Source organism: Haemaphysalis longicornis, unplaced genomic scaffold (genome assembly GCF_048455015.1).
Source record: "Haemaphysalis longicornis isolate Haplotype H1 unplaced genomic scaffold, Haemaphysalis longicornis Haplotype H1 scaffold_1, whole genome shotgun sequence".
NCBI classification, from domain to species: Eukaryota; Metazoa; Arthropoda; class Arachnida; order Ixodida; family Ixodidae; genus Haemaphysalis; species Haemaphysalis longicornis.
Window position 1 is genome coordinate 161044559 of NW_027526203.1, and position 13541 is coordinate 161058099.

Sequence of the window (13541 nt, forward strand, 5' to 3'; positions counted from 1 at the left end):
ATGGCGGTGAGCGCGGCATTAAAAAGGCGCTGAGCGCCGCAGGCATGTTTGCTAGGGCCGCAGAGATGTTGCCCAGCAGCGTTGCGTAACAGTAATTGTGCACAGTTTGGTCTGGGCCCTCAATGTGACATCACGAATTGCGAAATCCCGACCTTGGCTTTCGTAAGGTCCCCCAGCGCGAACAATTCAGTCAAATTGTATATCGGGTCTTGTCTTGCCTTACTTTGGTCTTCTTACCGCAATAATGCATTTACCGGATAGTTGCGGCAAGGCGTACAGGCGGGAGCGTGAAGCGTGCAACGAAAACAAACCAGCACTTCAGCAGTGACCACAACTGTCTCTGTAGGGAATTCTATGCGGTGATGTAGACGGTCCGCATTTCTTTTTTTTTTTCTGTCTAGGCTCCTGAAACACAAAAAAGGCAATTAAATAGACCACTGTCATTTGGTGGGGTTTCATTTCGTTTTTATTGTACACAAGATGACTATATACAAAGCTTTTATTTGCGAAAGCCAGCGCTTGATATTCACAGCACTGTCCGATGTAATGGAATAAATGCTTGGCATATTAATGGAGTGTATTTGTCGCTGAGTTCGCATTCACATCCTACAAGTGGCGCGCGAAATTCCACCCATTCATGACGACTTCGTACATGATGCTCCGCTAATGTGATCACTGCTGTTTCTTCTAGTTAGGCCTCATGAAAAAATCCAAGGGTAGCTAGAAAAGGCATTGAATCCATAGGTATTGCAGCTACGGGTTCAGCGCTGGACCTAGGTCTAGCTCAGCAAATTTTTATATAGACGAAAGTGTGCATTTCTCGGTCAGTCGCTTCCAACAATTCATAAAAGAGTGACCATTTTTATTTATTATCTGCGCATGTTCTAACAATGCATCTTTTGTTTGCCCACAAAGACTGTAAACATGCGCTATGCATACATTTCATGCGAAAGGACGCAATAAGTTCGTGATGTAAGATGATCTGGTAGCACGCATCAGGAGTAGCGGTCTGTGCTGTCGATGATCCCATTTTTGAAAGTTGCATATAGCATACAACACTAATCTAACTGCAATCATAAGTTGTATAAAAAATATGCTTCAAACATTTTGTAGAGCTTAATTTCCATGTACAAACTATTTCAAGCGGGCCAACGCTGCACGCCTGGCAACATACCGCGAAAGGTGCCTGCGATTTCTCGCTTTAAATAGTTTTCGCAGTCAATTGCGCGTATGACATTTCTCATGCAAAGTGACTCAGAAGAGAGTATTGCTATTGTCTGACATGACGCCTAAACACCAGCATATGACACATGAACCCTTCTAACAAACGTAAAAGCAGCTTTACTGCCAATTTAGTATTAAAAGATTGAATTTTCGACACGCTACTACCTGATAAAACATGTCTACCCGAACTGCTGCGTAGTTAATTTGCTAAACACTTTTTACAAAATAGTGTATTGCGTCAGTAGATAATGAGGATTAAGTAACCAAGTTATATGAACATGTCTAGCTTCAATGCTGCCATTTGGGTGCGCTAACGAAACGGCTTCGTAGACGTAGAACGGCTCCGCAAACGTAGAACAAAAACGTAAAAGTCTCAATTTCCAGCAAGGTTGCTGGTCACGTGTCACGTCCACCTGTTTCTAGGCTGCCAGCGTTTAGAATTCAGGCAGGGTGTTTAAGCACAGGTGCGTAGTTGGACTACGTAGAACTGGGGTACAGTTCTTGTATTTTCTCGACTTTTGTTGAGCAAATCAACGCGCAGAAGGAACTAAAACAGCTGAGCTCTGCATTCACCCTTCCCACTACGCGAAATGATTGAGCATCTGCGCACATGGGTTACGCAACCGTGACTGAACAATGTATTTTCTGTCGTCTTTTTTTTTGATAACTTTTATCACTTCCTTAGAGTTATTGTTATGTTACGCGAAGTTTCCTCTGTCAGGGTCCTGTATTCTATGTCCACCGCTGCCTCACACTTGCTTTGCTCCTTGGAACGTATGTTCTACCCCTAAAGCTGAACTGTCAACTCTGACAGGATGCAGGCCGACTCCTAGAACTATTGCGCAAAGCAAATAGTGCGACAACCACGGGGAAATGAAGATGATCAGCTGAGCGCTTCATTGTTCTGTCATCGCATGGCTTGCTTCCCTGAAGAATTGCGCAGTGGAAAGCTTATATAAGCGGTATTCCTCTCGTTCCTTTACCTTGCTGGCATTTTGATTTTATGAAGACTCTGGCACAAGTAAGTAAATAAACTGGGAAGCCGTCAGTCGGGCGATGCACATTCACATACACACTCAAGAAAAAGTTTTTGCCAACAAGGTACGTCCATCCGCCCGTAGTGCTACACGAAAACGGTGGCTGCATAAGCTCTTGGTGCAACGAAACACGTCACTAGCACCATCTCTGAGCTCTCTATCAGCTCACGCCACCATTTTCTCGGATCTATTGCTTGTCCTGGCTAAACTGCTTCACCCCTGACTGGTGCAGGTCATTGTCGCTGCCGCCGGGTCTGTCACCGCTGCCTGCGCCATCTTGCGGAACCTTCTGGGCAGCCGCGTCCCGTCCCCAGTCCTCAGCTTGCGCGCCAAGATGACTTCCTTGGACACGGATTTGAGGTCGTAGGCTTGACCCAGCATCGCCATGATGTCAATGAACATGGTGCTCATGTTGAACCGCCACCCGAGCTCGCTGGTCGAGTAGTCCCAAGGGAACGTGTGGTGGAAGTTGTGGAAGCCCTCGCCGACGGCGACGAAGGACACCCAGGGCGTCTCGGTGGGCGATATGTTCTTGTCGAAGGGCTTCGTGCCCCAGAGGTGGGCGAAGCTGTTCACCGACCAGGTGAAGTTGAGCGACAGGATGAGCCGCAGCATGGTGACCGTGCAGAAGGCGTTCCAGTACGACTCGCCCCACAGCCAGGCAGGAAGAACGGTCGGCAAGAAGAAGGAAAAGAACATCACCAGCCGCATGTAGTACCTGCAAAGCACAAAAATGAGGCAGCAATTGACAGATGAGAGAATAGTTCGGCAGGCCTAGGAGGAGCCAAGCTTCTGTCGTCATACGGGTGCTATGGCTCGTCCCTAGCGTGGCTCCAAAGTTAACATGCGGCAGAAACCCTGGAAAAAGACAAACTCAAGTTACACGTTCGCTGGAATTTTTACGCAGCATCAACGGCTGTGTATTTTGTTCGATGAAGAAATTAGCGTTTTTTTAGTTATTTATGCTGATGCATAGCGGTGAGGCTGTAATGTCTCCGCTGTTTTCTTACGTAAAAGAAAACGGCTAGTAGACTACTGACATTTCAAGCGATTTGCATGACAGTTACACTTTTCACCTAGTTATGCTAGAAATCACTTGTATCTTCCGAAACTTGATTCGGTGTTGGTAATTACATAATTAAGAACGACGGTGGTGGAGAAAACAGAATGTCGGCGGTTGCGTCTAAGTAATCTGAAGTGAATGTGAAATGTCAAAGTTTAGGCGGTTCTTCAGATCTCCGAAGGTATTTAGCCTCCATACGGACCCATTGCTTACCTTGAAGTACGTATCTATAACACAAAAGTTTCGTCAAGGCACGTAAAATTAAATTAACATAAAAGTCCCTTTCAGCTTCCGCAAACAACAAGCTTCCTTCAGTAGCGAACCCAGTGAGGTTTCGCGTCGTTCCGCTGGTTAGCCGCCTCTAACCGCATAAGATATTGATGACAGCGAGCTGGCTACTCTTATGCAGCCCCATTATATGTAAAAAAAATCTGATTCCTGTTTTGTTTCGCAAGACGGTTTTAGCTATGTGCCGGTGCTGTTCTGAGGCACAGACTACACGAATGTTTGACAGTGACATTTTAGCCGACCCTTTTTTTTCGACAGAGACCATTTGGATGCAGGCAGAAGATCTATCGACTCCGTGTGGAGAACCTGAAGAGGCGTATTGGGTCGGCTTGCTCCAGGAAACCCTCTCTGGTGTTTCACCAGAAGGTGACGAAGAGTTTGACAGGTGGTCAAGACAACTTTCACCCACCTCAAAGGTCCGGTAGGTAAATGCTGCGCAATGCTGCCGGTTTGTTTAAAGCTTGTGAACCTTCCTTTAAAATTCAACTGAAAGTTGTTCTGATGTCATCTATTCCCAGGTTCTGTACGCGCCTTTCGGGTGGCTGTAATGTGTAAAAGTTCCCCAATCTAATTGGAAGCGGTCATAGCTGGGCTCCTTTTCTATTTATCTCCGTTAACACGCCCACTCCCTCTATCACTGCCAATTGATATGAAGATATCTTATTATATCACTGCCTACCTCCTCAAACACCACCCTGCCTGGTGTCTTGTTAAATTATAAAGTGTTGCCGAGCGTGGCCGACGACGCAGCACAAAAAGAAAGGAGGGGCTGGCGATGGCATGTATGCAGGCTTAACCAGTAAAAACCAATATTACTGGTCAGCACCAATTATGAAGAGAAACGCGTTTGAGTTGTGGCATTGCAGAGCCAACTACCAAATTCTGCGCATCTAGTCGCTATTATGTCAACCAAATCACATTTTTTGGTGCTTTGTTTACCGATATCATTACAAAGAAAGCATTTTAGACATCTCTGTCTACTCTCAAAAAATAAAAAAATTACGGGACTACTTCACACGTTACGCTTACAGATGATATCGGCATCATGCATTTTCACTTGGTGCTAGCTGTACAACTGGTCATTTCCTCACAGAGTATACGCGTAGGCAGCGTTGTACGTCCTTACTCGCTTCCGAATAGCCTGCAAAGCTCCGTTCGGTGGCGAGCCTTACTGTCCTACCTGGCGGCGGGCCAGCGCCTGTGGTGCCATTCCCACGAGGGGCCATTCTGGCTAAACACGTGTGCAAGAAAACGTCCCTTAAGCACATTCGGCGCGATCACACTGCTTATTATAAGCACCTCTTGATGGGATGCGTGAAGCTATCGAGAGGGCTTGTCCATTATGTGATTGAGTGAAAGTGGTCCTTTAAGTACATGCAATACTACGTCGCATTGCTTATGTGTTCAAGGCGTGCGGTTAGAATCTGAGGTGATCTTGGAGTCAACAAGGGATGCTCTTAAATGTTTTAAATGTACACTGCGACGTGCAATTTCTTCTGTAAGGGGGCACGTGGCGCCAAGGAGGGAACTGAATGTTAAACTTGTTTGAAAAGGGAAGCAGATGAAGATCGAAAGAAAAGGAGAGATAAGAGCACTTATGTACTGGTGTCTCTTCTCTCTAGCACATTTTCCCATGCTGGAAACTGTTTCACGTGCCGCTGCAGTTCAAGGTGATATGCCTGCACAAACATGCTCGTATCGGGGACTGCAATCAGACGTTACGAATAAGCGTGGGATCTTCACGTATGCACGTCTTCGCGAATAATCGTAGTCTGAAAAGCACAATGATAGCTGCGAACGGCTATGATCGCTTCACTCCTTTCTTTCCTGCCTTCTTGTCATGTTGCCGTGATGAAACGGCAGCATAAATTTTAGTCGTTAGACGAATCTTTCTTCTTATTTACTTTCTTCACGCCATCATTCATTTTCGTGCATCCTCATTTCTTTCTTTCGCGATTATCATAATGGTGCACACCACGTGGGTAGCATTGTTGCGCTCTATAAGAAAAATATGATATTCTGCTGGTGAAATCTTCCCTGTTTCAGTAATGTTGCCACCACAGTAAAACAAACAAAAAAAATTAGCAGGGAATATGAGTGCTCGGATGCTTAAATCACATATATGCGAAGCCGGCTACATGGTTTGAGAAATGTACCCGTTATAATTTGCGAATTTGAATTAAACCTTCAGTAGGCGGTGCAGGACTAGAAAAGAAGGTCTGGTGATTTTATTCGAGCGGAACCAAATTACGGTTGTATAGCCATCTAAAACCCTAACAGGGCAAACACATGGCATCGAACCACTGCTGGGCGCTCTGATGCCATGTGCTTGCTAAACCTGCATGTGCACTGGGCGTGGTAATATTCGCATACAGCTATTACAATTATAGGGACAAGCGGCAATGGCAGTCCAAGCTAATTAACACCTACTAAATAATTTCGTGTTGATCAAAGTACACTCTTGCATCGTGCAATGCCGGGTGTGTTTACGATGGCCGTCACTTAAACCCAGAAGGAATTTGCGAGGGAAGATGGGTAGATCCGAATTCATTCATTCGGTATTCTGAGCAAGGGCTTATAGAAATAAGCATTATTTCAGCGTTTAATGTCACTTAAAATGTTTGTGCGTGTTGTTCTCATTTTGAACGAATGATTGTCCTATTATTTTTTTATCTGTGGAGGTTTTGTTGTTGCATACATGGATAGTGCTCTTCTAGTCCTGTACTCGCACACAAAACTCCTCTCATTTCGGTCGTGGCCCCGAGCGTCACTACCGTGTACGTGCACGGATAACTTAAGCTGACAAGTACTTCGCAAAAATCTTCGTAAAGTGTCTTGTTCCCGTCTGACCATTTTACACCGAAATTTAGAAGAATATTTTATAGGTAATAAAAACAGCAAAAGCGAGATTAATGCGAATATCCTCCAAGTCAAGTTGCGCAAAATGTGTGTTGAGAATGAATTATATTTCACAAGTGTCGGAACTGGGTTTATATTTGTTATTTAAAAGAATAAATTTTACAATACTAAGATACGATGATGAGTAGGGTATTTCACCTTCGCTCTACTTTCTGTTCTCCGATCGGGCATATCTTCAGCGTGCTGTTGGAAACCTTGAATTCATCCCCTTTACTGACAAATTACCGCCTTCGCTTTTTCTTCAATGCATTACGTTATCTTTCACGGGTACACAAAATAGCTCCACACACCGTTCTTTGTTTTAGTTGGTTCGACCGACGTAACCCAATAGTGAAACTCAGGCTATATTTCAGGTACTAAGTCGCTAGACGTACAGGGAGAATTGACAAGGCCTTCAGAGTTGAAGGGGAGCGGTTTTGTGAGCGAAGCCATGGTTACGGAGCACGCCGTAGAGCAATGCTGAGAATTAATAAGTTGACCAAGGGTTGCTGAACACAAGCAAAAAAAATTCGCTGTGTATCTGCTCCTTCCGTTGCAAATGCCGTCAAAAGACGATAGTCTTTATCAGCTTTTGCGAAGTAAATGCCTCCCTTCGCTTTCCCGCTCACCTCTCATGTTGTTCCTCTTGCGTCGCGCTCCTCCCAAGGTAAAGACGCCAAATGTTTGCTTAAATCATTTTAAATTTCCCGCGTTCCACTGCTCCAAACCGGGTGTCTCGATGCGAACGCTGCCGTACGGGGAAGACGCGCGTTAATCGAGGCGCCCTACTTCAACGTTTATAGAACCGCGTTTTCCTACTCCACGTGCGTTGCAAGCAGAACTTGGAACCTATCTAGTGGAACCTTGCGTAACTGTTGCCGGTTGATTTTTTAAAATGGCGCCAGAAGCTATAGTGGCGCGGGCGACAGCAGGCGACGGCGGAGTGAATTCTTTTTCTGCAGTTGATGAAGTATTTAATTTTGCAAAAATCAAGCATGTTGGATTTTTTTATAAAGGAACATTGCAAATATCACTTCTGCATTGATTTGTTGTCTCATATTTGCGTAATGTCTTGTTCTTCTTCAACAATGTTGACAAGTATGAACATTACATTGGACATAGACGGGTAGATTTAGCTGTGACTATATAAGACTATTGCGCAGGCATTGTTTTGCTTTGGCCGGGTGGCTGAATCGAGTCACAGACAGACAGACGGACAGACATACAGACATACAGACAGACCAAAATTTCTGGGTTTAAGTAGCCCAAGAAAGACTATCGTCTTTAAAAAAAAAAGGAACGACAGGTGCGATCGGGAATCGAACCGCAGCGCGCACAGTAAGAAACACACCGCCTCAGCCGCAAGGTGAGTGCGAGTGCGGCTGCATACACGTTCAGCTCGGGCGCGGAGCGTCGGAGTTCGTTATGTCATCATCGAAGGTAAGGGAAAAGAAAAGGGCGCAAGAGTAACCTTGAGAGCCGCAATGAACAAAGTGTGCTATAAAGGGGGATTTGAATGTTTGCAGAGCACTACGGTCCACACTACGACTTCTTCCGGCGGCGCACTTTACTCGCTCGAGTCGAAACAACCTTGGCCTGAAAAGAAGACGGAGTTTTACTCGCCTACTCATGTTCGCTCCTTTCGTTCCTGCGTTCTCCACGCAGCCGACTATTTTCTCTGTTAAGAGCTCTCCGTAACCACATGAGCACAGTGCTGTCGTTGACCTTTCATTTGCCGACATCAATGTTTCTGGGGCATGTCCAGTTTATCAGCGGCCTAAGTGTGTCGACGCGGGTCTGAAATATGTATCTCAGACGACGGTGCACACGAACTTGCACACTCACACACCAGATCTTGTCGCAGCACGGACTCATTTATATGGAGTGAATGATAAAATCCACTTTAAACTCATGTTATTTTCTGGCATCACAACCAAGCAATGTTCCCACCCACCACATTTCAGCGTAGTTGATTTGACGAACCTGTGTGGTACATGTTTTTTTTCAAGGAAAATAAGTTAACTATGCACTTGCAGTCATAGTCAAATGAAACGCGAACACAAAATATGAAGCAGAACGCACAAACAGCGCGATTTCTTTCTATGCAAGTCAAAATGACGCGTGGTAGTTACAACAACAAAGTTGGGGAATCTGGCTTTCCAACTGCGCCAATAGCGTGCCATTGTTCGACCTCAACGAATAGTATTCGTTAAATTTTGCATGTTCTGGTTCATATTTTTGTGCTCGCATTTCATTTGTCTATGAATGTACACACGAGCCCTCACCTAACAAAAGCTGGTCATGCCCATGCGGCAAGAGATCTATCTAATCTTCCTGGTAACACCATATTCGGTATGCGGCACCAAAGATCTCCGAACGCTGTCGACGGTTTTGCAGCGTCCTTACACGATTTCCGGGTGCGTGTTCGAAGGAAGAAAAAGCGACATGATGATCCTTACTTCTTTTGAAAGCGGACCACGGGGTCATCAATGACGTCACTGCAGTCGATGTGCTTGCCCTTTTCGGTGACATCCGGGTGCTTCTTGCACATGAGCCAGCCCACGTGGGCGAAGAAGAAGCCCCTGTTCACGTTGTGCGGATCCGCGTCCGTCTCGGAGTACTTGTGGTGGACCCGGTGGTCGCGCACCCACTCGTACAGGTCGTTCTGCAGAGGAGAGCAGCGGCACAACGGTTTTGGAGAATAACTGCAGCTGTCTCACAGTACAGTCCACCCGTCTCGACGAGCTATGTCAGCAAATAAATGTGCGCTTGAGGTATTACGTTATCATGCCGATGTTAACTTGAAACTCAGTGACTGTCCCTCGTCCTATATGCGCTTCTGTAAGAGTCCAGAAACCATGGTCCTCCTGAAAATTCCTGTGTTGCGCTGGAACATGCACCCTGAGTGCGAGGATTGTATGCTATGTATATGGTTGACACGAGTTATAAACTAAAGTTTAGAATCTAACATTACACCCGAACCTCGTGCTGCGCTTGCTCTTTCTATGAATTGAGAATCAGGTAATGCTCACAGGCGAAGGGAGAAAGAATTTCTTCCAGTATGTGTAACACCACCTATTTTCGGAGGGTGCTGGTTCAAGTAATTATATTTGCACCGCAGGAAAATCGCGCGTATGTCGGCTTGCATAGTGGACGCACTCTGCATGCGATAGCAGTGCACCATAGAGCTTTATATCGAGTCACTCAGCAGTAAACATTTGAGAAACCTTTACTCATTTACCTAAAGATTCTACTGAATTTGAAAATGATCCCTATTGATAACTTATCTACTCAAAATGCCAATCCAGGTAATAAGGCGCATAAGCTTGACGTCCAAATAGTTAGTCTGATCTTGAAATAGTGCTTATTATTAAATAATCTACTCAAAACGCATACTTCAGCTTGAACGTATATAGGCTTGAGTTCTAAATCAATCTTGAATGGCGTGTGACTTTGGTGATTACCGCGTGCTAATAGTACACGCACACCGGGACCTTCATTTTTCAACGCCTTGTGCTTAAAAACCAATCGGCTTTTTGTTCGCAAACAAAAACACTTAAGCCCATGATATCTATCGGCCGATTGCCCCAGAGACTACAACAAAATAGAAATAAAGGTACTACGTTACAGTCTTGCATATCAACTTTGACTCGGCGTTCCTTACCACCAGTGTGTGCGTATGCAGAGGTAGCATGACGTCACTGAGGGATAGCCACGCGCGCCGAACGCAAGTTGTCAGATGAGCGTAAGCTGGCGAGTGCATCACATGGTTCGCTGAACAAAGGCTCCTCCCAAGCATTTGTCCTCCCCTGCAACGCGTGCCGTTTTCCCTCCCTGTACACAACGTGTAGCCGTGTATGATTTACTCCGCATAGGCACGGTTCGTGCGCAACAGATCATGTCCGAAACAGCTCACTTGCGGTTGTTTTCGAAGTATCCAGAAACAACGAACGGTCTTTTCCATTTGCCTTGCTACGGATTTTCGCTAACTAAAACCCACAACGCGCGTGGTGGCGTGGTCTGTGCCTGTTCCCTGGCCCTTCCTCGTTCTACTCCGTTTAGTCCCTCCCGCGATGTCCAAGGCCGCCGGCAGGCTTGACTTTCAAATTGCCCCCTCCAATCGCTCGCACGTCACGGGCGGCGCTCCTCGTGATGTCGGCATTGCACGCAAAGCCAACATTAGACAGCAGTCGTAGCCGTATTACGTCAGAGCGCACCGTGAATAGTATTTCGGACCGCCGCGTACGTCCCCGGCTGTCGCCATACGGTCCGTCCGTCCGCATCGGCTATTGTGTCCAGAAGCATACCTCAGCTTCATTGTTTTCCCTCTCTTTTTTTTTTTTTTTTCATTCAACCCTCTTTTTGCGTGTGCCCCCCCCCCCCCCCCCCCCCCTTATTTTTTTTTTCAGAGCCATTCAAGCTGTCAGCACTCGGACGACAATTTTGAAATGCTTGGACATGACTTAAAAATTCGGTTTTTTTACAGCGATAGCTGTCAATAGATCCTTATAAGTGTCTGTCGCCGTGTGTCCCTCCTCATGCGAGCGTTGCACGACTCTTGGCTTATGCGACCCGGGCCACAGGTCTAAACACATGCTATTGCCCGCTCGGAAGCTCTAAGGAACGAACCCAGGCATGAATCATAACCACTCGGCCACGGGTATTCTTTTACTTCTTTCTTGCACGGCAGACTACCGCTGAAACCTCTGAAGTCATAACCTCCTACAGTAACGCACGTTCACTGAAACACAGGTTAAAAGTCAAGCAGACACCCACATTTTTCAAGAAGTTAAAAGTCGCTGCAACGCAGTTATGTAAAACTTACATATGGTAGGCGTCAATGGGAACAGCAATAAAGTATGATTTATACGCCAGTGATTTTCATCTAGAAGAACCCGAACAGCTACTCGAGTCAAAAATGTGCACTAAAAAATTAAAAGTGTCAACAACCTCGTGAAAAAACCCAATGCCGCTTAGGTGTTCATGGAGGGTATACGCGCCAAAAAGAAGTGGAAATAGGCAATGGCGACTGTAAGAAGAAATTATTAGCCAATTTAGGCAAAAAAGGAAAGAAACGTAAATGAGTCAGTGAAGAAATAAATGTGCACGGGACAGAAAGGTTACTGCGGCGCATTGGCGACTATCTAGACCGCCACACCGAAGTTCCAAACGCTGTCACGTGCTTGGACTTTACTCACGTTCAGCTAAGGACCTGCATTACATAAATTAGTATGAAAACACCCCTTCAGTGGAGGGAAATATAGGCTATTTCCACCCCACCCAAGCTGGCATTTTAAGCTTCGTAACTCTAAGCGTTGTAAGCCACTGCGCTTCACTATTTTGACTGTCGATGTAGATGAACCTCAAAATACTGAATCACTTGAGAATCTCATGTTACTCCTTGCTCATTGCCTACGCTGCGTACCCCACCAGGCCATTAAAAGTCCTCTAGACATTGAAACATTCCCCTCTGCTACAGACGGCCTATAAAACGCCTTTCTTTTGAACAAAGGAAGGGTTACGCCCCGAAGCTACACCGGGGCTATGAAGCGGGCCGTAGTGGAGGGCTCGGGATTAATTTTGACTCCATCGGGATCAAAATTTTGACCCACCGGTGCTTTCCCTTTTCACCTCCATCAGAGCAAAAACGTTGCTTCTGTCCGAAACGAAAGCAGCTAGGTAATCCGCATAAGCTATACAGAATTCTGTCTCCATTACTTGACAGAGCGAAGCCATCGAAGTGACTGATCCACCCACTGATGGAGAAAGCATGACATTGTATCATCCGGCGAGAAGCCGGCTGAATAATAGACGTCATATGATGCGTACGCAGCTTTACCGCCAGAGAATACGGTCGTGCCCAATACGGGCGCCCTGGGTACGCAGTAAGCTACGTTCAGCAGCATGGCACACTCATGAGCGCAATGATACGATTTTTGACTTATTAGAATAGTCAGAATACCCCAACCTGGTGCTTCTTCAAGTGCTTTGCTGCAAATTGGGAATTTCAACCCTTCTCAAACAATAAGCGGCTGATGAACATTTAAGTATACCCGGGCTGTACCTTGTTCGTACGCTATTGTAGCACCTCTGATGAGGATGCGGGCCGTGGCGTTTGCGTCACCATGACAGAGAGGAAAATATGAGAGCTGATGAGAGACCTTGTAGGACTGAGCACATGACAATGATGTGAGGATATTCCGGTCGTTAATGGAACATGCCTGAGGTGGTAGTTGTATTGTGTGTTTGTTTCTGTTACTCCTGTCCCACCGGTGACCCTCCAGCATCTCGAGGGCGTTCCTTAACTCTGATCTCACTGTGTGCTGCTATAATAAATGGAGAAGCATTCTTTACAAGTCCCTCCTAATCTGAAAACCACGAGTAATTGATTTGCCACAACCTAGGATGTCATGAAAAATTAAATAAATCGTGCATACACGGAGCAGCCTCACTGCGGCGCCAATTTGGCGCTGTACTAGAGTGGCATGATTCCCGTCTTGTAACGCATCGCAAGTGCCAGTACTGATGACACATGAATTTCATTGTCAAATGTCCACGCACGCATGGATAAAAATTCGAAAGTTTGTTCCGGTTAGCACTTTTCATGGCGGAAAGCATATTGAGCGTGTGAATCAAGTGGGCGAACAGTTAATTTAACGTCTGGAGCCCGATTCATTTCTCCTGTTTTCCTATTGTTTTCTTTATTCACTTTCTGCGAGTCTGCAATTCCAACCGAGGAAAGAAAAACACCGAAGCAGGCGCGCTCAGCTCACGACAAGCAATATGAGTGGGAACATTCGCGTATTTGCACAGGGGAGAGATTCGAGATGAGCGATGCTTAGCGAGGTACGGGAAGCAGGGTGCGTTCAGGCAAACGCCAGCGGAAGCCGAAGTCAAATAGCTCGGAAGCTAACAACAGAGCTCACAAGCGTGCGCTGCCTACGACCTTTCTGGTCGGCTTTCACATATTTTCCTGCGGTGGATATTTGAACCAGATCAAGTTAATATTTAATGGCATTCTTTGATCAGCT

The 13541-nt window shown here is 46.0% G+C and overlaps 1 protein-coding gene across 2 annotated transcripts in view; it reads right to left on the minus strand.

The window, feature by feature from the left end:
• Nucleotides 1-455: 455 nt before the first annotated feature.
• The window catches only part of LOC144138654 (stearoyl-CoA desaturase 5-like), a 36863-nt gene continuing 23777 nt past the window's right edge, over nucleotides 456-13541 (minus strand). For both annotated transcript variants that reach the window (XM_077671046.1, XM_077671051.1), the window contains 2 exons: nucleotides 8970-9175; nucleotides 456-2979 (listed from right to left, as the gene is read on the minus strand). In XM_077671046.1, coding sequence (XP_077527172.1) covers nucleotides 2475-2979; nucleotides 8970-9175 — 711 coding nt within the window. In that variant the 3' untranslated portion in view covers nucleotides 456-2474. The remainder of the gene's footprint in view (nucleotides 2980-8969; nucleotides 9176-13541) is intronic.